This window comes from Argopecten irradians, chromosome 5 (assembly GCF_041381155.1).
Source record: "Argopecten irradians isolate NY chromosome 5, Ai_NY, whole genome shotgun sequence".
Lineage (NCBI taxonomy): Eukaryota > Metazoa > Mollusca > Bivalvia > Pectinida > Pectinidae > Argopecten > Argopecten irradians.
This window is the reverse complement of record NC_091138.1, coordinates 34,425,986-34,450,578: the sequence shown is the minus strand read 5'-3', so window position 1 is coordinate 34,450,578 and position 24,593 is coordinate 34,425,986. Positions and strand designations below refer to the sequence as shown.

General features: G+C 35.5%; 3 protein-coding genes across 7 annotated transcripts in view; 1 reads left to right on the top strand and 2 right to left on the bottom strand.

Moving 5' to 3' along the window:
* Positions 1 to 24,593, top strand: part of LOC138323639 (uncharacterized) — a 62,890-nt gene that overhangs the window by 20,735 nt on the left and 17,562 nt on the right. For both annotated transcript variants that reach the window (XM_069268389.1, XM_069268390.1), the window contains exons 5-8: positions 17,692 to 17,792; positions 18,210 to 18,353; positions 20,166 to 22,316; positions 22,711 to 23,217. In XM_069268389.1, coding sequence (XP_069124490.1) covers positions 17,692 to 17,792; positions 18,210 to 18,353; positions 20,166 to 22,316; positions 22,711 to 23,217 — 2,903 coding nt within the window. The remainder of the gene's footprint in view (positions 1 to 17,691; positions 17,793 to 18,209; positions 18,354 to 20,165; positions 22,317 to 22,710; positions 23,218 to 24,593) is intronic.
* Positions 14 to 4,807, bottom strand: LOC138323638 (uncharacterized). 4 transcript variants are annotated; one of them, XM_069268388.1, is made up of 2 exons: positions 4,472 to 4,807; positions 14 to 1,868 (listed from the first exon to the last, which is right to left on the bottom strand). In XM_069268388.1, the coding sequence occupies exon 2, from the start codon at positions 1,859 to 1,861 to the stop codon at positions 1,346 to 1,348; it is 516 nt and encodes a 171-aa protein (XP_069124489.1). In that variant the 5' UTR covers positions 1,862 to 1,868; positions 4,472 to 4,807; the 3' UTR covers positions 14 to 1,345. The 4 variants fall into 4 exon arrangements, with proteins under 4 accessions (XP_069124489.1, XP_069124486.1, XP_069124488.1 ...); XM_069268385.1 differs by having other exon boundaries at positions 4,494 to 4,789; XM_069268387.1 differs by lacking the exon at positions 4,472 to 4,807 and adding an exon at positions 3,135 to 3,420.
* On the bottom strand, positions 10,182 to 15,577 carry LOC138323637 (uncharacterized). The gene is made up of 3 exons (XM_069268384.1): positions 15,475 to 15,577; positions 13,903 to 14,467; positions 10,182 to 13,192 (listed from the first exon to the last, which is right to left on the bottom strand). Exon 3 carries the CDS (start codon positions 13,132 to 13,134, stop codon positions 11,959 to 11,961), a length of 1,176 nt encoding a protein of 391 aa, XP_069124485.1. The 5' UTR covers positions 13,135 to 13,192; positions 13,903 to 14,467; positions 15,475 to 15,577; the 3' UTR covers positions 10,182 to 11,958.

Genomic DNA, 24,593 nt, shown 5'->3' with positions numbered 1-24,593 from the left:
AGCAAACATTGAATTTTAATGTTGATAGAAGTATTTTAATTTGGTTGTAAACACCAGCAATAGATAGGTCACAAATAAATATTATCAGGGCTATTTTAAACAAAATACAAAATTACTCACATAATTACTTATATAAAAGTCTCTTAAATTATGTTAAGTTGGATTAATTCATATCTGTCGACTTGTAATTTTTTACATACAAGTATTTCATGTACATGTATATCCAATTTAGAAATTTTATTAATGCACATATTTATGAAATTAATGTTTTCTAAAATAAGTGTATAAGTATGTTACAAATTTTATTTTTACTATCTAAACTATCTTCAATATACATTTGCATCAATGTAATTGTCAAATGGATTTTTAATATTTTCATATAGATAAAAGAAGTAACAATGAGCTTATCTATTTGAAAGTTTTGTCTATCTATCACCATCTTCCATCCTCTGTCAAGGATAAACAGTAGTTAACATTAAGTCAGGCAATATGTAATTGTCCATCTTGGTTAAAAGAATTATATAAATCAATTAACTTAAATTACTAGGCAAGCACATACTGCATTCTAATAGCCAATGTACATAAAATCCCAACTATCCGCCAACCACTTAGCAAAATTAAATATATTAATATATAGCTAGTTTGATGTAAATGTAAACATGCAGACTGTAGAACACAATATTCAGAGAGGAATAATCATGTGGATTTTATAAAATGATATGAAATATGAAATAACAATTACCCAGTCGTAAACTTTACGCTGGCTGTATTGTTCAGTCTTATGAACAACATATGAAAAATGTAAAAATGTACAAAAATATTTTTACAAGCTTCTCTTTCTAATTTGTTAAGGTACACGTATATATACATACCGGTAGGCCTATTAAGTAAATTACAACTTTCTTCATTATTAACATCAGAGAAACGCACAAAGCCTTATTAACAGTATGTCACACACAGGGGAAATAAAGCAAGATTGATATGTGTATGAATACTTCTGTAAAAAATATACAATGAATGCTATAAAAAATTTTATGTGGATGTTCCCTTGATTAACGTGAATCCATGATAGTAATAAAAGCAATGATGATGGATGTTGTCATTGGGAAATAAATTCCCACGATGGATGAAAAATAATGACTTACTAAAATTGTAGAAAATTTTTACAAGGGATCAAATCTTAATTTTCTCCCAGTCCTGACTGTAATTCAACTGGTGCATTCATTTTGAGATTGAATATAATGACCATATATCTTAACAGACACAAAGGGAGACAACTTGGAGAATCTGAAGAAAAAATGTTAATATTGAAGGCACATTTCTTTTTCTGATCTTTTGTAATTGATTATGAATTGGTTCCCTTGGGTTGTTCAGTGATGGGTTGGTCTGTTGAGTTATAATTCTGTGGTTGGATTGTTACCACATCTTTGTCGGGATCAAACAGAGTGTTGTACGCTGGTGGATCATCGTTTGGTGCAGACGGTTCAGGATGTTGTTGTTGATTGGCCGTCTGCTGCTGCACATATTGAGGGTGTTGGTTTAGTTGTTGTTGTTGTCTGCGTCGTCGATCTGCAGAACTTTCACCACAGCAGTTATTACTACCAGTGTCATCATAGCAAAAGCAGAGAATGTACCAGCAGCCACTGTTGTGGTGGTGATGATGACCAATGCCGTCTGCGTTGGTTCCATCTTGACAACAACCGCAATCACATGGACAGAAACCACAAAATCCACAGTTACATTCACAACAGTCATCGTTACAGTTCAAACAGGAGCAACAGTCATCGCCACAACAATCACATTCACCGCAATCTCCGCAGTCACCGCAATCTCCGCAGTCTCCGCAATCAAAGTCGCCCATGATCACTCTGTCAATGTATAAACGGAACTATGGTCAGAGGAAAGTTATTTTGTATAGATATATTTACAGTAACTAAAACCTGTTTTAGTGACCACCTCAGTATAAAGACCTTCTGCTTTTTAAGAATACCAAATTCTAATTTTGAGAGGTTGTACCTATTAGACTTCCAAAAGGCCAAACCCTTAAAGTAAATAGTCGATCAAGGAAGGCTTAAGTTAGTAAAAATGGTGTGAATGTATCCGGAATAATTTCTTATGAAATAGAAAAATAAAATCTTCCATCAAAATCTCTCTGCATGTGAAGAAATTAATCTAAATTATAGGAATCCTAAAACATCCTCCCAGTTAGCTATGTCCGTGTTTACATTTCCTATGCCTCCCTAGGCACCGCCTCACGTTTGGCCTTGGGTAGAGCGTTCGCTCCTGTGAGGAAGGCTCTCGGGTTCTGTCCCCTGGCCGAGACACATCAAAGTCTATAAAAGTGGTAGTTTCTGCTCCTGCTTAGCGCTCAGCATACAGGGAGTGGGACGACTGGTTCGCCCATTGTCAGTTATAATGTGACCGTGTGGGGTGTGTTGCTTGGTGTCTTCGGCGGCATGCTTCAGTGATATAGCACTTAAAAAAGGGCAACAGCTCCTCTATACAAGAAGACACAACATGAATATACCGCAGTCTCCCAAAACACGCACCTCGCACAACATACACCCTACACACTGCATACATGGGAGGCCATTCTTACATGACCATAGTTGTTAATAGGACGTTAATTAATCAAACAAACAAACAAAGAAAGTTTACATTTCCATGGAACCTCGCTTTCAAAGAGTTAGGCAAATTTATTTTTAAAACTTTTCCATTATTTTAATGGTCAGAGCTGAGCAATGAAAAACAGAACTTGACCGTCGTTTGGATAAGTGAGGACTTTCAGAAGGCCAATGAACGCATTTAGACTGGGTTTCTTTGCCCGACTATCCACTTTAAAAGACACAGATGCTGGAACAAATTATACTAATTTAAGAGAAAATCACGAAAAATCCATCCCCACCAAATTCTAATTTTGAGAGGCTGTACCCATTAGACTCCCAAAAGGCCAAAGCCTTAAAAGACACAGATGCTGGAACAACAAGTCATACTAATATAAGAGAAATCACAAAATTGAACCCCACCAAATTCTTATTTTGACTGTATAAACTGTATTACCATTACTTACATATAGTATTGTTAAGCTTGTAGTGATATAGATATGGTTAGTGTATACTATAATGTATACATACGAGTGGGAAAAGGTTCCTTAGAGCACACACTATAATCATATCCACTGTACTATGAAGTGTACCAGACCCATCACTTGTTTTTGTGTACAGTCTACAGTTCAGAGAAGCACACTCCCTAATACCTCTGTGTATTATATATATAGAACTGTGTATCAGAGTGTTATCACACATGTAGAAATACCTGATCACCTTATCTTCTCTATGTTCATTCACTGACGGGTGCTTTGTGTTAATAGTCATGTGTAACATATAAATGTGATGCTATGGAATACCCAGGTTTAATTGTGTAGGGGTTGTCTGGATTTCCCATTCTCTGTACATGTATATCAGTGTTATAGCAAAATAACTCATCAATATATATATATATATATAAGCTAATCATATGTATTACATTTTCTATGTGGAACTTATTTGCAGGGTTTATTTTCCCATATCATCTTGGTATATATCCTTTGAGAGTGTCATTCACAACAGACTGTGACATGTATAAACCACCATTTTGATAAATTTCGCTAGGCATTAAATTTTGTAAATTTGCATGAAACTAATTTAATTTAGTGAAATTGAAACCCATTCTTATATTAGTATTAAACTATACAGTGATTTAATATAATAAAACAATGAATCATATGTGATAAGGCACATTATCAATTTATGAAATCATCATCACTTAGGATTTTAAGAAGATTATGAGTCAGTGACATATTTGTGTGACAGGCCTCGATTCAGTTCACTCCCCTCCCACAAATTGTACAGTTTTTGTCTTATCTCAATTTCTTACAAACATCCTGATTTACTGATAAATCTTAGACATAGATGTGTGTGTTACAGGATTACAGAGATACTCAGGAATTCGGATGTTCTACATGGCCTAGATGTTATGAAGCTTCATGTCACCAGTAACACATGTGATGAACGCATGGAGGTGTCTGTGTTTGGCTGTCAGACCATTTACAAAGAATTTGAATGTGACCACATGACCCCATTATACTTTAAAGACCCACCACTGGTACCCTAAGTGATCCAATAGTTACGAGGAATTAGTGTTGACCCAGTATATGCCGGTCTAAAAGGATCATCGACTTGTTGTTATACATTAAACATGTACAGATTTATAACTGTTACAAAGAAATTATATATCTATGACCTGATTATATACAACTTTGCCCTTGACAGACCTACACTTCAGTTTTACAACACCTGTATTTCACCTATACATTCTAAATACTATTATGCTGATCAGGTAGAAATCATAAATGTAACCTGTCAGACATGATAAGTAAACAGACACACATAAATATACCCTTGTCGATAGTTATAACCTTGTTTATATTTACCTGTATAATTGTGCAGACTTACCTGTACTGGATTCTCTACAACACGTGTGATATCTATTCAGTGCAGTCCTTACTAACTGTTGACAGAAAGCAGGTGTATGCAGATTTAAAATGTATTCCCCTGGCGAAAAATGTGGGCTATATGGAAATACCGAGTACTATTGATCGTCCTGTCTCACAGTCACATGGCTGTTAGCTATATATATATAGGCCAGTGGTTTAGGCCATGCTTCACTGAACCTGTCTTATATAGGCCACAGGATATCCTGTTTAGGTGTACATGTTACATTTCACTTATAGCACCCTAGACCGTCCAGTCTAATGGTACCCTTCAAAATGTTTATATTAAAAGTCTTATGATTATGGTACCGAGATGTTTACCATAGAAACTTATAGTGATCATATTCTCACCGAGCTGTCTGTAACGTAAATGTTGCTCAGCTCGGCATGATGCTCATAACCTGGAATCTTATTTCATATTCCCATTGCAATAATCAGTAATTTTAGTTTCCATTCTAATATTACTACTTGGTTATGCCCATTCAAATCTAATATATATAGATTTCCTTATTTCAATATTGCACATATCATGCATTATATGGCTAAAAGCTTCTATTAAAGATGCTCCACTGCTGAAGAATGGTATTTTTTTCTCTTTCAAAAACAGGAGCAGACAAATTTGTTTACTTTACACCATTACCACCATTGAATAATTTGAGCATCCCGTTTTAGTTTGAGATAAAAATATCAAAAATAATTAATTGCATCTCGAAAAAAAATCTGTGGCACTATTTCCTTTATGGAATTAAGTACTGATTGCACATGCACCAAAATCAAAATGAATTATATTATATTATTTTTTTGTGTTAATTAGACATACATATATATACAGGATTAAACCCCCAATCATTGTTCAAATGATAAGTAATTGTTTATACTCTGTCGGTGGTGGAGCATCTTTAAAGGCCCATTACCTTTCCGGAGCAAAATATAAAGGTTTCTTAAAAAACCATTAATAACATCAGAAAATGCATACCGATGACCTAAAATAAGGTTACGACACCAAACATATGCAAGATTTCCTGCGTAATATATGAAAACAATGGAGAGTCAATTCGCTGTTTTGCCGTCTGGCGCAATGATAGTCAACTACCGCCCGGTATTTAGGACCACGGCGGGAAACATAATACAACCTGCTTTATGAAAATAAACATTTTATTTATTTTAATCAAATCGTTCAGAAGGTGATGATAAATATAGTATTAACGGTAAGTTAATAATTTTTGCGGCTCTACAAAATTATCGATCTTGTTTTACATTCCCATTTTAAAAATTTAAAGTCGTTTCGGAACGGTAGTGGGCCTTTAATATCCACAGATGATGGAAGTCAATTTTATATTCTCATATTACTGAAAGTTCAGGGGTCGATACCAGCGGTTGTCGGAGGCCACATGACAAATGGAAGGACCACCAAGAATTTTACATTGGTGGTCTGTTATACCACTAAAATTTCATGACATTCATTATCTGCTATACATGTACTAGTAAAAATCTTATGACAATTCTGTGAGTTTATCGTTTTGTTTGATATTGTTTTGTCTCCATTGTCGGTTTATCGGGTTTATTTATAATATGAATAGCTTCAAAGTTCTATGCTAATAAACAGCCATGGTTACAGTGTATTTGAGTTACTTTTATTATATTTTGGAAGGACCACCTGAAAGTCAGAAGGTCTACCTGGAAAAAATAACTACATGTAGCAGTACCCTGATATATAACTATGATACTTCATGATGGACACCAGAGAGTTGCTTCCCTTTGTACAGACGTATACATGATATTACTTTATGTGTGTGTTCAGACAAGTCTTTTACTTATTGCTATATATGCCAGTTTGATTCATAGGCAGATCACAGCATCTTGTAGTTTTGTTCAGAATAGTCATGTAGCAAGAACTCTTGAATCTGATGGTTGATTAGTGTGTTACATATGTTAGCATTGCCTGCAGTTGAAGTAATATTTTAAATGAATTATGGAAAGTAGACCTAATCTGTTCATGATGGACACCAGAGAGTTGCTTCCCTTTGTACAGACGTATACATGATATTACTTTATGTGTGTGTTCAGACAAGTCTTTTACTTATTGCTATATATGCCACTTGATTCATACGCAGATCACAGCATCTTGTAGTTTTGTTCAGAATAGTCATGTAGCAAGAACTCTTGAATCTGATGGTTGATTAGTGTGTTACATATGTTAGCATTGCCTGCAGTTGAAGTAATATTTTAAATGAATTATGGAAAGTAGACCTAATCTGTCTGGATTTTGATGCCATATTTCTCTTTTATTAATCATGGTCACGCAGTGCTTGCATCCACTGATATTTAAGTGTAGAACAAACATTTTCGGTAAAACTGTCTTGAAAACTGAATGACAGTAATCGTCAGGAGGGTTTTCCAACAATTATTTGGGAATTTTGTTGTTTTATTTATTACCATTTAAAGGTGGAACAATTATATCTGTGGTACCATGTTAGAGACATTATTGTTCTATTTCTTATGAGAACACCTTCGTGTATCAATGAACATCAGACAATGTGTATGCTAATTGACAAAACGCTGGAACATACAAAAATGTGGAATGAAAATTACAATTATACATACTAAAATGCGGAATGAAAATGGAACATGGAAAAACACAGAAACATGAAATAAACTTCAATATTTTTTTTATTTTTTTTTAAGCTTGACAATCCCTGCTTAGAACACTTTTTTTTTTTTGGCAGATTCGGCCTAGTGTTAACAAGAGTGTGTTGATATAGTTTGGTGACATCTTGAACAGGATCAACAATCACAATCAATTTTATTTCAGTGTATTTGTATGTATATTTAAAGGCCCACTACCTTTCTGAAATAGCTTTTAATTTTTAAAATGATAATGTAAAACAAGATTGATAATTTTGTAGAGTCACCAAATTTATCTACATACTACACTCATCATCACTTTCTTAGCAATTTAATTGAAATAAATTAATTAAATACATACAAAATTTGTGACAGATCGCTTCACTACTTTCTGAGAAATAGCAGTAACAAACCTCAACTAGCAAAATCCAAGATGGCTCCTTGGTGGCCATCTTGTTGATCGATCGGGCCCAAAATGCATTATGCACAACTAGGGCCCTAGGGGAACTTACTTATGAAATTTGGGACAGATCCCTTCCGTACTTTCTGAGAAATAGCGATAACAAACTTTAACTATCAAAATCCAAGATGGCTGCCTGACGGCAATCTTGTTGACTGATCAGTCCAAAAATGCAATATGCACAACTAGGGCCCTAGGGGAACCAACATATGAAATTTGAGAAAGATCCCTTCATTACTTTCTGAGAAATAGCGATAACAAACTTAACTATCAAAATCCAAGATGGCTGCCTGGCGGCCATCTTGTTGACCGATCGGTCCCAAAACGCAATATGCACAACTAGGGCCCTAGGAGAACTTGCATATGAAATTTGAGGCAGATCCCTTTAGCACTTTGTGAGAAATAGCGATAACAAGAATTGTTAATGGATGGACGGACGGAAGGATGGACCACGGACAATATGTGATTTGAATAGCCCACCATCTGATGATGGTGGGCTAAAAATGGCTGCTACTTCCTTGGATATGACACTTGGGGATGTTTCAGAAGCAATTTTAGAAGAATTTTTTTTCTTTCTTTTTTTTAATTTGCATACTTTTTAACTTGCATTGTCAGCTTTAAGTACTGATCAGCATGTCAATATGTGTATTTGTATATATATGTTTTGAGAGCTGGCCTTATTTATGAGTTATAACTTGTGCCCAATCCTTTTTGTCAGCTTTAAAATGGCAAATAAAACATATGTAAAACTCCAGGATCAACATTTTCTATTTTCACTTATGTTTTAAGGGGCTGTGTAGCTGTAGTATTTTTGCCCGAATCAACATTTCCCAGCGTTCCTGATGTTGATGACATCTGTGTTGGCGTAGCATCTTTAACAATGTCAACATTTTTCATCATTACCGATGTTTCAGGGGGTTGTGTTGCTGTAACATCTTTGTCTAGATAACAATTTCCGGTTGTCATTGGTGATAGGGAGGGCTGTGTCACTATCACGTTTCCTAAATGATCAACATTTTCCATTGTTACTGATGATGGAGTTGGCTGAGTCCACCTTACATGAACACCTTGCCTTGTATTCTCTCGCTGTAGATTTGAATCTTGTGGATTTTGTTGTTGTTTACATCGGCATGGGCATTCATAGTCTTCCCAATCACAATTGTAAATATCACAGGAAAAAATATGGCAGTTGGAGTTGTCATCACAGCACAACTCATAGAAATACTCACAGATACCAGAACAGATACTGAAACAGTTACTGCAATAACATTCTACAATCTCCCCAAAGCTGTCGTCGTCACCCATATCTACATGCCTATAAAAAATGATATTATCAATATTATTAGAATTACAAGACTTACAATGCAAAGGTTTTAATTTTACAATGTCAAATACCTTGATAAGAGCTCAAAATTCATTTTAGTGTCTTTGCCTAAATTATGATATATATCTACCACTAAAATTAAACAAGAAGCCAAGCTGTGGTCTACAATTTCATGTCATATTTTTACAATGTAAAGAGATTTCTTAGATATGTTTTCTAACAAAAATATATAGAAATTTAAAAAAAAGTGAATAAATTTTGTAATTGTTAGTTTTAACTTACATATTTCTACAGTGAATTTCTTTGTTATTTTAAATATCAAATGTTGCATCTTAATTTCTATGCTGGATCTATTGAAAGACTTGTAATAAAGCAGCTATGTCTAATCTTCTGTAAAGAAGTAAATAGGGAGCTACCACTACCTGGAGAACCAATGAGGAACTTTCACTCTAAATTACCCTCTTACTGAAATCCCAAACGTGTTCCCTGTCATTTGTTAAAATTGTCAAAAAGGAAGTTTTTAAAAAAAAAACTCATTTTGTTCCTTACTTATAGTACGGTTTTTGTGTGATATCGTTCAATTGGACTTTTATTGAATTCTGTACTTCCTTGATGACTAGCGTTCCCATTTTGGTTTTGTGGTGGTCTCAGCTAGCTACATTTTTAATATCTGTCTTTAATGCATTATTGACCCTGTGTTACATTGAATTGAATTCATTAGTTAGTTACTTGTGAATCATTAAAAAAGAAAGACAGAAAAGAAAGAGTAAACTAATTTAGTTTTGCGAGTGACAAATTTCCGTGTAATTGCGAATGCTAGCTTGAATATGAATTCAAATATAAATAATTGTAAAAATATACGTACATATTAACTCATGATTGTCAGTAATATCATCAATATGTTGAATATAAAAAGGACATAAAAATAATGTATAAACGAAAATAAGTTGATTCACAGAACATACTTGTCTTTATATTCTCAATTACAATTTACATTCTGTATAACTTCATATGTTAAATTATATTTATATGAAGTTAACAATAAAACAACTTTTGGAAAGCAGTATCAAATTTTCAAATATCTCAAGCTCAGATTTTAATTTGCAGATCTTTTTTGTAAGAGAGAACAAATACATTGATTGAAACTTCAATTTTTCAAAAAAATCTTTAAAAAAGTATTCATAGCTTACAAGGTTTGTGCGTACAAAATTTTCAGCTGGTGTAGTTGAGTCTTACCTGTTTAATTGTTTAGGATGGTCTCAAGTTCCTAGTCAGTGAAGAAACCAGGCTGGCACACAAGGATTGGTAATTTTGATGTGCTTCATTCAGTAAAATACTGCACTAACTGCTTTACCATTGTTTAAGTCACATGTCACAATTACATTATTTGTGTCTGATTGGCTAGGATTTGTACAGATCTGTGATAGAGGTTTTAGTTAGGATAGACAATTGAAGTTAAAGGCAACAGGAAACATTTGATGAAAAATCTCACAAATTCCTTGTTGTGTTTAAGATTATGGTAATAATTAATAGATATGTACAGTAAACAGTGTACCAATTGAGGTCATTGTGACCTTGATCTGTGACCTTGACCTCAAGGTAATAGATCTGATACAGTTAGGCAGGATTTATATAATATTTCCAAAATGTTTGAAAAGATAGGTACTATAATTAATTTCCAAGAGTCTTTTATTGAATCAACCTGGTGCTGGGGTTTTAGTTGCAAAATGCTGTTATACATACCACCTGGCATTGGTTTCTATAGGATTGTAAGTGGTGTGTTGTGGATGGACAATTATTTTATGGGAGAAATTGCAGAATTTCAAGAATTTCAAGAGGCCCAATAACTGAAAGTACCAGGTTTAAGTTTTGGTGCAAGTTGTGAAAAGCTGTTGGAAAAAAACTAGAAGGAATTTCTGAAGTGATATTGGTTTATAAGTTTTGTTTTTGGTTTGGACAAACATTTTAATGATGGATGAAAAATAAGTATTTTGAGAATTACAAGATACTCAAGGGGCCAATTTGAACTTTATTTTGCCTTAATGAACAATCTTTTTCTGGATTGGGGGGTTGGGGTTGGATACAGAATTTTATTTTTAATGTAAGGGGGCCAAATGGACAAAATTCGACTTGCAAAATGTAAATGCTCCTAAGTCTGTGTCATAGCTCTAAGCAACCACCTTGCTGTTCTCAAACAGCTCAAGATAGTGTTCATTTGTATTGCCAAAACAACTGGTTTCACCATGTTTATTGATTTAGCTATTTTCACAACTTTTATGAATCCGTTTAGAATTTTATATCTACAGGGCTCTTGATGCTAACTTGAATGATAAGATGTGTAGTACACCTGAATCACATAAAGACAATGTGAAGGGTACTGTAATCATGTCCTTTAAGCCTTGAACAAAGGTTAAATATCAGCAAAGTCTAAATAATCCAAGTATTGATATGTTATCATTAATTACTGTCTTTACATTCAAATAAAAGAAGTCATTTCAAATTCTTTGTTGATATGAACATTTGAATTTATTGAAATGTGAAAATTACTTCTATGGTTTTTTGTGCACAGTTATACATATATGTAGATATGTCAGAAGCACGCAGTCAGGTAAAATTCTATAAATACATACAGGTCTGTGTATTTACTTACATTTATAGCTTTCATTAGGTTCATTATTCAGATTGACAGACTGGGTGTTAAGATCAAATTATGATTATGTAGATATTTAGATAAAGTTAAGAATCAATGTTTGAAAGTTTGTTGACTGATCTGTGATCATTTTGGGCCATATTTGAAACCCTTGACTTGCTTCTATACTTCTATCAACATGATGATTATTTCACATCAGCAGTACTTCCCTGATCATGTTATCAAATTACATTGAGTCAATAAAAGCCAAACCACATTGTTGGACGAACAATAGACTTATCACATTAAAACAGGACACAACGTTCTATATTGATGTGCTTTATAACAGAATCAGGATGTAATTAGTTCACGTAGCAATCCCAGCTTATTTATACGGAAGTCTGCCGGTGGTTTGTAATTAATATATTTCTCGTTTCAATGACAACAGGTTTATACATATCTTCACTGCATTGTTTGTCCTCCGGTATATCCTCACTCTCTGATGAACTGTATATTTCCTGTTCGTCGATTTCCTCACTTCTTCCATTCTGTAGGTTCTCAATACTGGATTCAGAAGATATACTATCACTCCGTTTCTTACCGTAATCATAATCGGTAACTATAATCTCTACACCATTGGTACACACATCTCTGTAGCTGACCTTGATTTGTGACCTTTTGGCTTTGTTGCCATGGTAACCACTTTTATCATGACTATCTGAATCAGAAGCGACTAACTCATCAAAATCTATACTGTCCATTTTTTTAGCAATTTTACGAGTTTTCTTTTTGGTTGTCTTTGATTCCGTGTCATTGCAGGTTGTGTTATTAATAGATTCAATTGTCTCTGTTCTGTTGGAGGTACACATATTGCCCAAACCCACAGATCTTGGTTGTTCTATGACTGCTGATATGGTGATTTCCTTTTTGGTCGGGTTAGAATATCGATAGTGCCCATCCTCCCTATTTATTTCCTCTTCGTCACTCTCTGCCTTTGACCTTAGACTGCTAGTTTTGGAATCGTTACCATGAAGTGAGTTATTATCAGGCGACACAAGACATGTTTTCCCTGTGGATTCTTTCGGATACAGGTGCGAATCCTTACTCATTTTCTGAGGAGAAGAACTTTTCCGATAAGCTCCTGGTATAGAATTTTCCAGTACTTCCATCTCCCGTAGGATGTCCCTGTCTTTTGCCAGGAAACAGTTGTTACGGAAACTACGTGGACAACAAGGGCTGTTTGAACATTTCTTACAAATATATGTAGTACAGGGAACACAGCATAGGTATGTACAGCACACCAAACAAACTCTGTCAAGGTCATCGCAGGTGTAGATTTTAGGGGTCGCAACAACCTTGACCTCCTGTATATTGCCAGGCTCGTAATCCTCATCAAGCTCAGGTTCACAGCAATGTAACTCACATGTAATTTCTTGGCATTGGTTTGTTGAGCAGCATGGGCAGTCACAGTTACAGCACGGCAGACCACAACAATAGCGCCACGTTCTGTCAATCATCGAACTACACATCCGACACAAAATGGCCCAACAACACTCTGTCGCCATTACTGATAATTAAGGTTTTTGACGCAAGATTATGAAGTAGTGTTTCTTAATTCGTGTTCTGTGAAACATAAGACATGAAAGTAGTTATTTCATTTGTAAATAACATTGGTGTCAAAGAAAATAAGATTTTTTTCAATTTCTCAAAATATGTTTATATATGTCCAATCCAAAATGGTAACTTTTAAGGTAAAAAGTATTGCATGGTAGATCTTATTTTAATCTAAATTCAGTCAGTGAGCAAATGCTACAAATAGGATCTTGTTTGACTGTTGATAAAAAGGCAAAAGTCAAAGGAAAAATGGTAAAAATACAGTATGACTTGTCTGAGTTGGATGTCATCAGGACCTTTATATTTGGCCGATATAGAAAGGTTTCCAGATTATACAGGTTTTAGTTACTATATAATCTTGAAGAAAACATGTCATACAATTCAGAGTAGACAGAGGCCTGGATTGGACAAGGACCAGTTTTAACAAGTTGCACTCCGTCTTCAAAAATTTTTAGATTGAAAAAGGAAATTATTTACTTTAAGTTATATAAGACATATTTTTATTATAGCAATCAAAGCTGATTACAGAGTAATAAAATTGAAAATAGCTCACATGTATATGGATATTTATACTGTATATCAATCAGAGAGGTCTATTAAAGCTTATATAAGTCAATATGATTAATTAGCCAGCTGCTTTAATATTAATGAATGCATAAAAAGTATAACGAGTATTATTACTGTAAAGAAATATTAATTAATTAAATCAAAATACTTACATCTATTGAATGTTGGTATCTGCATTATTCACCTGATCTTCCTACGATGTACATGTTGGTGTACTGATCATCTACCAATGCACATGGTTTCATCAAACTTGATTGAATTTCAAATTACATTTTGTAAAATCCTCATTGATTTTCCAGACATGATTTCTTGTGATGTCGCCAGTCAACATTAGCCCTTGAGATTTTTTAGTCACATATATATTTGGGTGCTTAAAAGGATGTATGCGTGATGAGGCTGCTTGTAGGTACATGTATGTACATATGGTTGCATTGTCTATATATAACGCTGGTTGTTAAATTTTACATGTGTATAGATGTGGGAAACTAGCAATGTAGAAATGAAGATTCTACAAGGTGCAAATTAAGCTTTGATAAGCAAGCTTATATAAAAGTCCACATGTTTAAAGCTCAGAAATTAGCTTTGATAATACCAGTGTGAAATGTCGATTTCCAGTATTTTCTTTAAAGTTCCATTTCTCTCTCTCTGTCTCTCTCTTTCTTCCCTTGTATGACTCTCCAGAGGGAAAAAAATGTCCAGACAAGTCCTCCTGGACTACTGAAACAATTTAAATGAAACTTCACAGCAATGTTGAAGACTATACGTAGATATGCAAGAAGCCTTTATTTCAGAAAATTTTGGTTGTAACCAGGTCACTATGCACAGGTTTTTTTAAAATGGCCAATAACTCATCAGCTTTAAAATAAATTTTGTTCAAATTTGGTCAATTGTTGTAATACATAATTATATGGATGTCTACAATTTGACACATCAATAATGGTTACCATGGAAACATAATGGTGGAACACTTCATTGCCATGGTCTCAAACTAGGGATTGTGAGGTATTGATGTAGGCATTAGTTTACAAATCTAGTTGTTACTACTTTCTTTGCACATATTATATGGTATTACATTTCCCCAGTATCTTATAATTACATGTATGTCCATTTATATTTTTATAACATTGGCTTTGAATATGACATAAACCAAAATGAAACTAAAATGTTAACTCCGAGCCTGATTTTGCCACTCATATAATTATGAAAATGAAATTAAATGTTAAATCTATATTTTCATAAAAACTATCTATGTGATAATTAGAATCAATGTGATAAATAGAATCTTACACTGCTATATAATATGGAATTTCCTTATACTCATTAAATAATATGAATTGCAACACGCCTGAGTCTCAAGGCATATGAAATTATAAATCTCATTTTACATAGCCATGCATATAAGATCCTCTGTTTATAATAATTCAAATTCAGGGTCAAACTTAGAATTGTTTTATGAATTACATTTGGCAGAAAGCCAATCACAAATGGTGGAGAAACATGCTGAAACATTTCATAAATGGAGCTTTTCATTGATAAATATTGATAAAGGTCCGATTGTTTTAACAATATGAGCCATTGCTTTCAATGGCCTCTTCAGTCTTATGTCCATGGTTCTCTCGATAGTGTTATAGAATTTACTTAAAGCATGATGATATATAATTGCTAATTGATACAGGGCTAATTATGATACTGTGAAAAAAATCTCAAGAACAAAATAATTCTACTTAGTCTATCGCAGGTGAAGTGTTTCCGAGGTCCCTTTATCGTGATTACATTTCCTGCACAGCTTCCTGTTGACGTCAAATGCTCTGTTAGTGTGTACACGACTACATGTGTAATCCAGATACACGCCGAGTCTGTAATAAACTAACAATGAATAGAGATTAAAAAGAGATCTGTAAAATATCTAGATGTGTGAAAATATCAACAAGGTATACATGTCATATAAGTCTGTCCTTGGATAACTTTGGCTATTTTGTGTCTCCTTGACAAGCGTTTTAATATGACCATGGTTGTAGATGTTTCGACAACCATTCTGATATGACTTTGGCTAATTGGTGTCTCTTTGACAACCATATTGATATGACCTTGGCTTATTGTGTCTCTTTGATAACCAATATGATATGACCTTGGCTATTTATGTCTCATTAACAACCATATTGATATGACCTTGGCTAATTGGTGTCTCTTTGACAACCATATTGATATGACCTTTGCTAATTGGTGTCTCCTTGACAACCATATTGATATGACCTTTGCTAATTGGTGTCTCCTTGACAACCATTCTGACATGACCTTAGTTAATTGGTGTCTCATTGACCACCAATCAGATATGACCTTGGCTAGTTGTGTCTTCTTGACAACCATTCTGATATGACCTTGGTTAATTGGTGTCTCCTTGACAACCAATCTGATATGACCTTGGCTAGTTGTGTCTCCTTGACAACCATTCTGATATGACCTTGGCTATTTTGTGTCTTATTGACAACCATTCTTATTTGACCTTGTCTGTTGGTGTTCCCTCAATGAATCACTAATAAGAAAGAAACTGGTTTGCTGTTGCATCTTACCTGTTCTTGCTATTTGGTGTTCTAATACGCTGATTCCAGGATACAAGGAACTCTTCTGGGTAGGAGGTAAAAAATGTTGATTTGGTCATGTGACCGCGAAAAATTTAGGGCACATTTTTCAGTCATGGCCATGACACTTATAGACAGAGAATACCAATGTCCGGGTAAAGGTCATAGTCGGTAATACTTGCTCGATATTGGAACTAAGATAAACTGTTATGTTTTGTGTTTCTTATTTGTTATTGATTTTTGGGAAAATGCACCAAGGTAAGTTATGAAATATTTGTGAGTGAGACGTTAGATACCGCTGATTTCCAACTGCTAGACGACAGCTCCATTTGATGCCGTAATTTACATGTCATTTCCTTGTGAAGTGTCTAAATTCAATTTTCGTGCATATTTAGATTAAATTTAATACAATATGTTCTGATAATTAATGTTAAATGTTCTATCATGATATGTAATTTTCCACCCATGTTCAATCATAACATATGCCGCCATTTTGTTTCAAATGTGCCCTAAATTAAGTCACGTGGTGATGAAAGTCACATGACTAAACTGACTGAATGTTGTATCCCGGAATCGGCGTATTAAAGAGAAGCTTCATTAATTGTAAATATATTTTGTAGTTCGGCCTTATTATCTTCACTTCATTGGTACTTTGATCTTTGAAGTTTGATTGAATCAAATCTAATATATGTAATACTTTTAATATCAATAACCAGGCTATTTAATCAACATATGGTTGAACTGTACTTGTTTTGTGGAGCCAGGGGTATTAATGCCTTAAAGACATTTATAGTTTCTTAGGGTAGCCTGGCACAGTTTTCCTCTGCAACCATGCAAAATCATGCACATTCAAGATTATCATAGCTTCGAAAAGATCATAAAAATTAATGACATTGTGACAAGAACTTGATGTCTGATTCTGATTCCGGCTATGGCTATATACATGTAATGGCTAATGACAGTCATGTTGGACCAACCTAGTTTGACATTGAAGTAGGTGCGTTGTGGGTTCTGATTTAAATAAAGTTAAGAAGATAAGCTATACTTTGTTATTTACAACTAAACTAGAGACATCTGGACACCGATATTCCAGAAAATCCACACTGTACAAAATATCTGCAAACATATTTGATTATTGACTGAATAAACCGAATGCAGCAATCCAAAAAATGTATAATCTGGAGAGTGTTGGCTGAGGATGTAAGTGTTGGACTATTGAGTGTCTACTGTACAACAGTTTTATATACTTTTTTTAAAAGAAATTTGATTTCAGTTTAATATTAAAAAGTACATGTGGTGACTGTAAATAATAAAATTTTGGAGACACAGTTGTAGTGTATTTACTTATTTTGTGTGTTTTAGGAGACAGTAAGATGGGTGTTCATGTGTGTCGACATGCAGATGTACAGCTTCGAACGGCAGAGATGTGGGGCCTGGAAGGATGTCACATAGTTATATTCAAGGTAGATAACTCATTTCAAGGGGAGATAGTGGATCACTATTTCAGGGGTGGTAATAGGTCATTAGCGGAGGTAACACATCACATTATCAGGGGAGGTAATAGGTTATTAGATGAGTAAAAAAATTCACATAATCAGGGTAGGTAATAGCTTACATCATCCGTGATGTAATATATAACAGCATCTGGGGAGATAAGATATTACATTATTAGGGACATAACGGTTGAACAGGGCAAATAATAAATCACATTGATTACCAGGGGAGGTAATAGATCACATCAACAGGGGAGGTAATATCATCCTTTATGCTTTCAACAAATTGCAGGAGACTGTATTCTGAAATTGATTTATGCTAATAATTTTTTTAAATACGGATAATGATTCTAGCTTTTGCTTACTATGTTATTGTGTTTTACAAAGGTTATTCTTGGGAAGTGTAAGGTACTCGGTACACAAGGGAATGCCTCAGACAATGTGGAGCCCACACCAAACTACGACTGTCACATCAGTAACACTAAAGCCTCCCTGAAGGACTCGGTTAATATACAGGCAGCAAGATCACAGGTATGTACTCAATTAGTCAAAAGTGTAAACTTAAAAAGTCACAGGTATGTACTCAATAAGTCAAAAGTGTAAACTTAAAAAGTCACAGGTATGTACTCAATAAGTCAAAAGTCAAAAGTAAACTTAAAAAGTCACAGGTATGTACTCAATAAGTCAAAAGTGTAAACTTAAAAAGTCACAGGTATGTACTCAATAAGTCAAAAGTGTAAACTTAAAAAGTCACAGGTATGTACTCAATAAGTCAAAAGTGTAAACTTAAAAAGTCACAGGTATGTACTCAATAAGTCAAAAGTGTAAACTTAAAAAGTCACAGGTATGTCATCAATAAGTCAAAAGTGTAAACTTAAAAAGTTACAGGTATGTCATCAATAAGTCAAAAGTGTAAACTTAAAAAGTTACAGGTATGTCATCAATAAGTCAAAGGTGTAAACTTAAAAAGTCACAGGTAAGTCATCAATAAGTCAAAAGTGTAAACTTAAAAAGTTACAGGTAGGTATGTCATCAATAAGTCAAAAGTGTAAACTTTTAGTCACAGGTAAGTCATCAATAAGTCAAAATGTAAACTTAAAAAGCTACAGGTAAGTCATCAATAAGTCAAAATGTAAACTTAAAAAGTCACAGGTAAGTCATCAATAAGTCAAAAGTGTAAACTTAAAAAGTTACAGGTAGGTATGTCATCAATAAGTCAAAAGTGTAAACTTTTAGTCACAGGTAAGTCATCAATAAGTCAAAATGTAAACTTAAAAAGCTACAGGTAAGTCATCAATAAGTCAAAATGTAAACTTAAAAAGCTACAGGTATGTCATCAATAAGTCAAAAGTGTAAACTTAAAAAGTCACAATACATTAATAAGTCAAAGGAACTCATCAAATCACAGGTAAACTACTTAAAAAGAGGTATGTTGCACTCTTAAAGTTACAGGTGTAAACTCATAACTTCACAGGTATGAACTCATTAAATCACAGGTGTAAACTCACATAGTCTTAGGTATTCATATAATTATTACTGTATTATTAGCTTACCTTGCCCAAAGGGCCTGTATGCTTATGTCATGGCGCGGCATCAGCCTTCCGTCCGTTCCGTCCATCAACATTTCCTTTAAAACGCTACTAGTCATAGAGTTCTGCATGGAATCTAACCAAATTTGGCCAGAAACATTCTCGGGGGAAGGGGATCAGAGTTTGTGTAAATTTTGGCTCTGACCACACGGGGGTAGGAGGGGCGGGGCCCAATAGGGGAAATAGAGGCAAATCCTCTAAATCACTACTAGTCATAGAGTTCTACATGGATTCTAACCAAATTGGCCAGAAACATCCTTGGGGGAAGGGGATCAGAGTTTGTATAAATTTTGGGTCTGACCCCGTAGGTGCATGAGGGGGCAGGACTCAATAGGGGAAATAGAAGTGAATCCTCTAAATCGCTACTAGTCATAGGGTTCTATATGGATTGAAACCAAATTTGGCCAGAAACATCCTTAGGGGAAGGGGAATAGAGTTTGTATAAATTCTGGCTCTGGATCCCCGGGGAAGGGAGGGGGCGTGGCCCAATAGGGGAAATAGAGGTAAATCCTTTAAATCCCTACTTGCCATAGAGTTCTGCATGGATTGTAACCAAATTTGTCCAGAAAAATCCTTGGACAAAGGGGAACAGAGTTTGTGTAAATTTTGGTTTTCTTCTCTGACCCCCCGGAGCACTACCTATCTCCTTCCATTTCCTTTCCATTCCTTCTGTCTTTTCAAAATATTACTTTTAGAATTTTTCAAACATTCTTGTCAAGATGATGTTTGTTAAAAACAAGTGTTTCCATTTCAGATTTACTTGTATGAGTATAATGAAGACTGTGAGACTGTGGAGAGGCCCCGACACTGTATACCACACGCCATTGTCTCCTATAACAGGAAGTCCTTGAATACCGAGTCCAAGACCAAGGGTTACACTTCTGAGAAATCTTCAGCATACAACAGAACTGTCAAAAAACCTGCAGACAATTCACGGCCTAGTAGACCAACTTCACGTCTTACACCAGAGATTCACTCCCCAGCAGCGGTGTCAATGGCCAGGCAGCCATCTTGGCCGGCGAGGGTGGTTGCCGAGGGAGACGGTCAGACACCTGGAAGGATACATCAAAGGTCGTTTTCTAATGAGACAGCTCTGCCTGGGAACTACAGGATTGGACATGATCAACAGGTGACCTCCAGTCTTGGATTAGAAACTGTTGATGTATATCAGACCAGAAAGGACCCTCGCATTAGAAGAAACAGCACTCAAGAGTTGGAGGAACTTAGCGCACTTGACGTGGATTTAAGACCAAATCGAGGGATGGTCCAGGATTATGATGGGAGGATCTTCCAGACAGCTGATTACAGTGCTGGGCATTTTACAACGAATCGATCTAACCCTCTAACAGATAGTTTTGATAACTCTGCTGAAAGTGATTTATCCTTTTCGTCGCAGGATGTTGACTATCGTAAAATGTATGCTAGTCAGACAGATCAAGTATTGAGTGGGGGAGCTGATGGGAACTACGAGACTTACTCCACAGTAGGCCGTCGACTGTCCCAGGCTCTCAGTGATCCCAGACTTAACAGGGCTCAGAGCCGAACAGTCTCCACTGAGTCACACCTGAGTGAGGAGAGTCAAACAGGGACAGATAACTCACATAGTGAAAATAACACCGATAGGAGGAAAAAAGTGAAAACTCAAATTTCTTTGGCGGCATACAAAGCTAGAAAGAAACAAGTAGAAGAATCCAAAGTTGCTGAGTATAGTTCTAAAGAAAATCCATTAGTGTCAAACATTGAATTGGATATAGACAATTTGAAAAGTATTTTACAGACTACAAACACTGCTGCAGATAGTTCTGATGCTTATAATACAAGTTTAGACAACTCTGGCATGCTGTCCACAGTAGACAACTCTGGCGTGCTGTCTGCAGTAGACATATCTGGTGTGCCGCCCACGGTTGGTACCATGAGTTCTGTTGAAGCTTCACAACTTCTTGATAAGTTTGAAAGTATTCCTGATGTTAAAACCCACCTTGCCAACTTTGATGTGTCTAATTTAAAAATGATTCTTGAACAAGCAAAAACCCCAACAGAGACTGTAAGTTCCCCAGGTTTTCCTAATTCACAGGATCCTGAAAAGTCCTCGGTGAACACTGAATTGGAATCAAATTCTGACGAACAAAATTCTACGCCGATTGAATCTCAACACGCAGAACCTGAACAAACCACACCTGATAACGAGGAACCATTAGTGTTTTCTTCATCATTAAGGAACAAAACAGAAGAAGAGATAATATTTTTTCCAAATGTAAGAGGTAGTGTAAAAAAAGACGATCAAATCCACTCTAGTTCAGTGGAATCAGTGGAACAAAAACCGCCGAGTGTTAAAGAAGAAGGTCCATTACTTCCTACACCGTCTTCAAAATCAACCGAAGGTGCTGTTGATGGATCTTTCTTTTCTCATGTGAAATCTGAGGGAGAATTTTGTTCAGTTAGGAGCAAGATTCCGGGTCTAAGTGCCAGTCCTTCAGAGGAAAGTGAAAATATGGACACTAGTCATGTAAAACAAAATATTTCAAGTGATATCACAGACATGTCTGACAGTAAATCTGACGCTAGTAGTGTGTTACCGGAGGTAAACCTTCAACAGAGAACGGGCGAATCCACTCCTAATAAGAACTTAGGGAATCGCTCAATAGGCGAAGGACTTGACAATAAAATCTCACCAATCCAGCCGTCGAATCCGGCTAATCTCGACGATTCTGAGCTGGGTAACATCTCTTGTGAGGGCTCCCTAGGATCGGCAAATACATCTGTAAGTGACCCATTAAATTCATCTCCTATCAAATCCTTCAGTGAATTTCATCATCTGACACCAAAGCAACTCAAGGCTTTCATCGAGTCTCAGACCCAGTTGATGAAGCACTACAAGGAGCCAAAGGAACAAAGTGTGGACAAGGTAAATGTCTAATATCAGTAAAACCTGCCTTAGCGAATACCTCTGTATAAAGACCACTTGCTTAATAAGACCACATTCATGAGGAATCAAATAGCCAATTTTGATCCTTCGCTGAATAGGTATATATAATGCAATATAATACTGTGAACCAATGTTCTTTCCTGCAGATTTACCTTGCAGATTTCGCAAACTACATCTAAATCACGATAATGATTTTGAAATGGATATCGCGAAAATAAGAAGCTGCAAAAAAAAAGTTGGTTTACAGTAATTTAGAATCACATATCAGATACAAATAACCTTAGCTCTAAGTTCAAACATTCTTCTAAGCTATTTATATGTTAATATATAAGCTTTAACAGTATTTAGTCAGTTATGTGTTATTGTATTTCAGGAATTACCAGAAGAGAGAAAGAATTCATTTAAGCCAAAAACAGCCATATCACCTCTAACGATATCTAGTGAAAGTAGCTCTCAGAAGACCATAGAGTACGCTGACAGCCAAAAGGCCTACCTAGCTGACGTATCTAGCCAAGAAAGCCCCAGTGTATTCAAATCCAAACCCAAGAAAGCCAAAGGTAAACCAAACAAAGACATGATGGGCTATCGACGCAGACGCAGACGTAAAAAGACCAAGAAAAATGAAAATGTAGATGATGCCTATCTAGAGAGTATAAGCATTACCAGCACAACCTCCTCGGATCTTTGGCAGGACGAGAACTTTGATCAGCTTTCAGACAGAAGTTGGGTTACCCCGACGCCCTCTGAGTGCGCTGAGACACGCCACTATCGTCCCAGCAAGGCCCAGTCAATATCTGACTATCAACTATCTCATTGGACGCAGGCAGCAACACGCCCAGACTTTCAACCCAGAGTGGTGCTTACTGATATCAGAAAGCGGGTATGTATTTTGTTTTGCCCTGCCATAATATTGGAGGGGTCTTATGGTTTTAGCCGTGCGTATCACATTGAGTTGCATCTGGTCCCATCCCGACTGAATTTCATATGAAGGCAGAGGCATTTAGGTCTTACCAGGTATTTCATCATGACAATTATTTGATACCTAAAAGTCCTGACTTTGCTTAATGTCAAGTACATAATCAGTTCTAGTAAAAAAGATTTATCAAGTATACAATTTAGTTTGATTTATAAATGTATAGACAAAAAAAATGGTGATTATGACTGTAACATGGAACGAGCGAAGATAGACTTTGATTAGGGAAAAGAAAACCCAATAGCGTATAAAGAAACAAAATAGAGATTTTATATACACCAAATAAACAGAACAAACTATTTACAGATATTACGAAAATTATATGATAACAACAACCTACTCACACCACATTCACACTACTTTCACACGATAAACAATGTCTCTGCCCACGTCCTTCCGATTACTCCCACGAACCAGTGGTAGTGTCAGACGCTGCACATCGACGCAGACCCTGTAGTGGTGGTCTGTCTGTCTGGATCAAACAGTGACACACGCGGTGTCCACAATAAACACAGGCCCTAAATACGCTATAGCCTGCCTGCACAGCCGTGTGGTGGCTGAAGGTTGATGACGTCACGAGTTGAGTTGTTGGGAAACTCCCTCACAAAATGATCTAGCGGCCCTCAATATGACGTGGCCTCTCATTGGCTTCACTGCCGTATAACTGGTGCCCAGTTACTCTAACCAACTGGCGCAGTATGTCGCACAGGAATGAGCGTCTGGTCCACCATACTGTATCTCTTGTCCAGCATCAGTTTGCTGCGAAAACATAAACACAACGTCGATACACTCATTTACTCATTCACACATTGTTATTATATTCAAAGTTAATACATACAGTATTTTTCCTAAAATAACCCTTTACTTATACAAATATAGCTGGATCAATAATAATCCAATGATTATACACTTAAAACATAATAATTATGATACAAGTTTGCTTATTAAAGTGCTGGTCCACGAGTTAACTATATCATATAAGCTTCAACGTACGCTACCAATGGGCTTCCATACAATAAATTCTGATTAGCGTTCAAGTTATATAAAGTTAAACAGACGTACATAAAACCTAAATACCTTCCAAATACCTAATATACATGTTTGTATATGGAAGTACGATAGCTATTACATACATAAATTGGTATAAACGTTTACAAAACAGTCAAAGTAATGCATGTTTGGACCGCACAATAGAATAATGCATGAACAACATTCCAAGGTTAATACATACATTTAACCCCAAAATACCCCAATATTAACATTACAAATACTATCATATAAAG

Coding starts and splice junctions, on each gene's coding strand:
- LOC138323638 (XM_069268388.1), bottom strand. CDS start 1,861: ATGGGCGACTTTGATTGCGGAGACTGCGGAGATTGCGGTGACTGCGGA.
- LOC138323637 (XM_069268384.1), bottom strand. CDS start 13,134: ATGGCGACAGAGTGTTGTTGGGCCATTTTGTGTCGGATGTGTAGTTCG.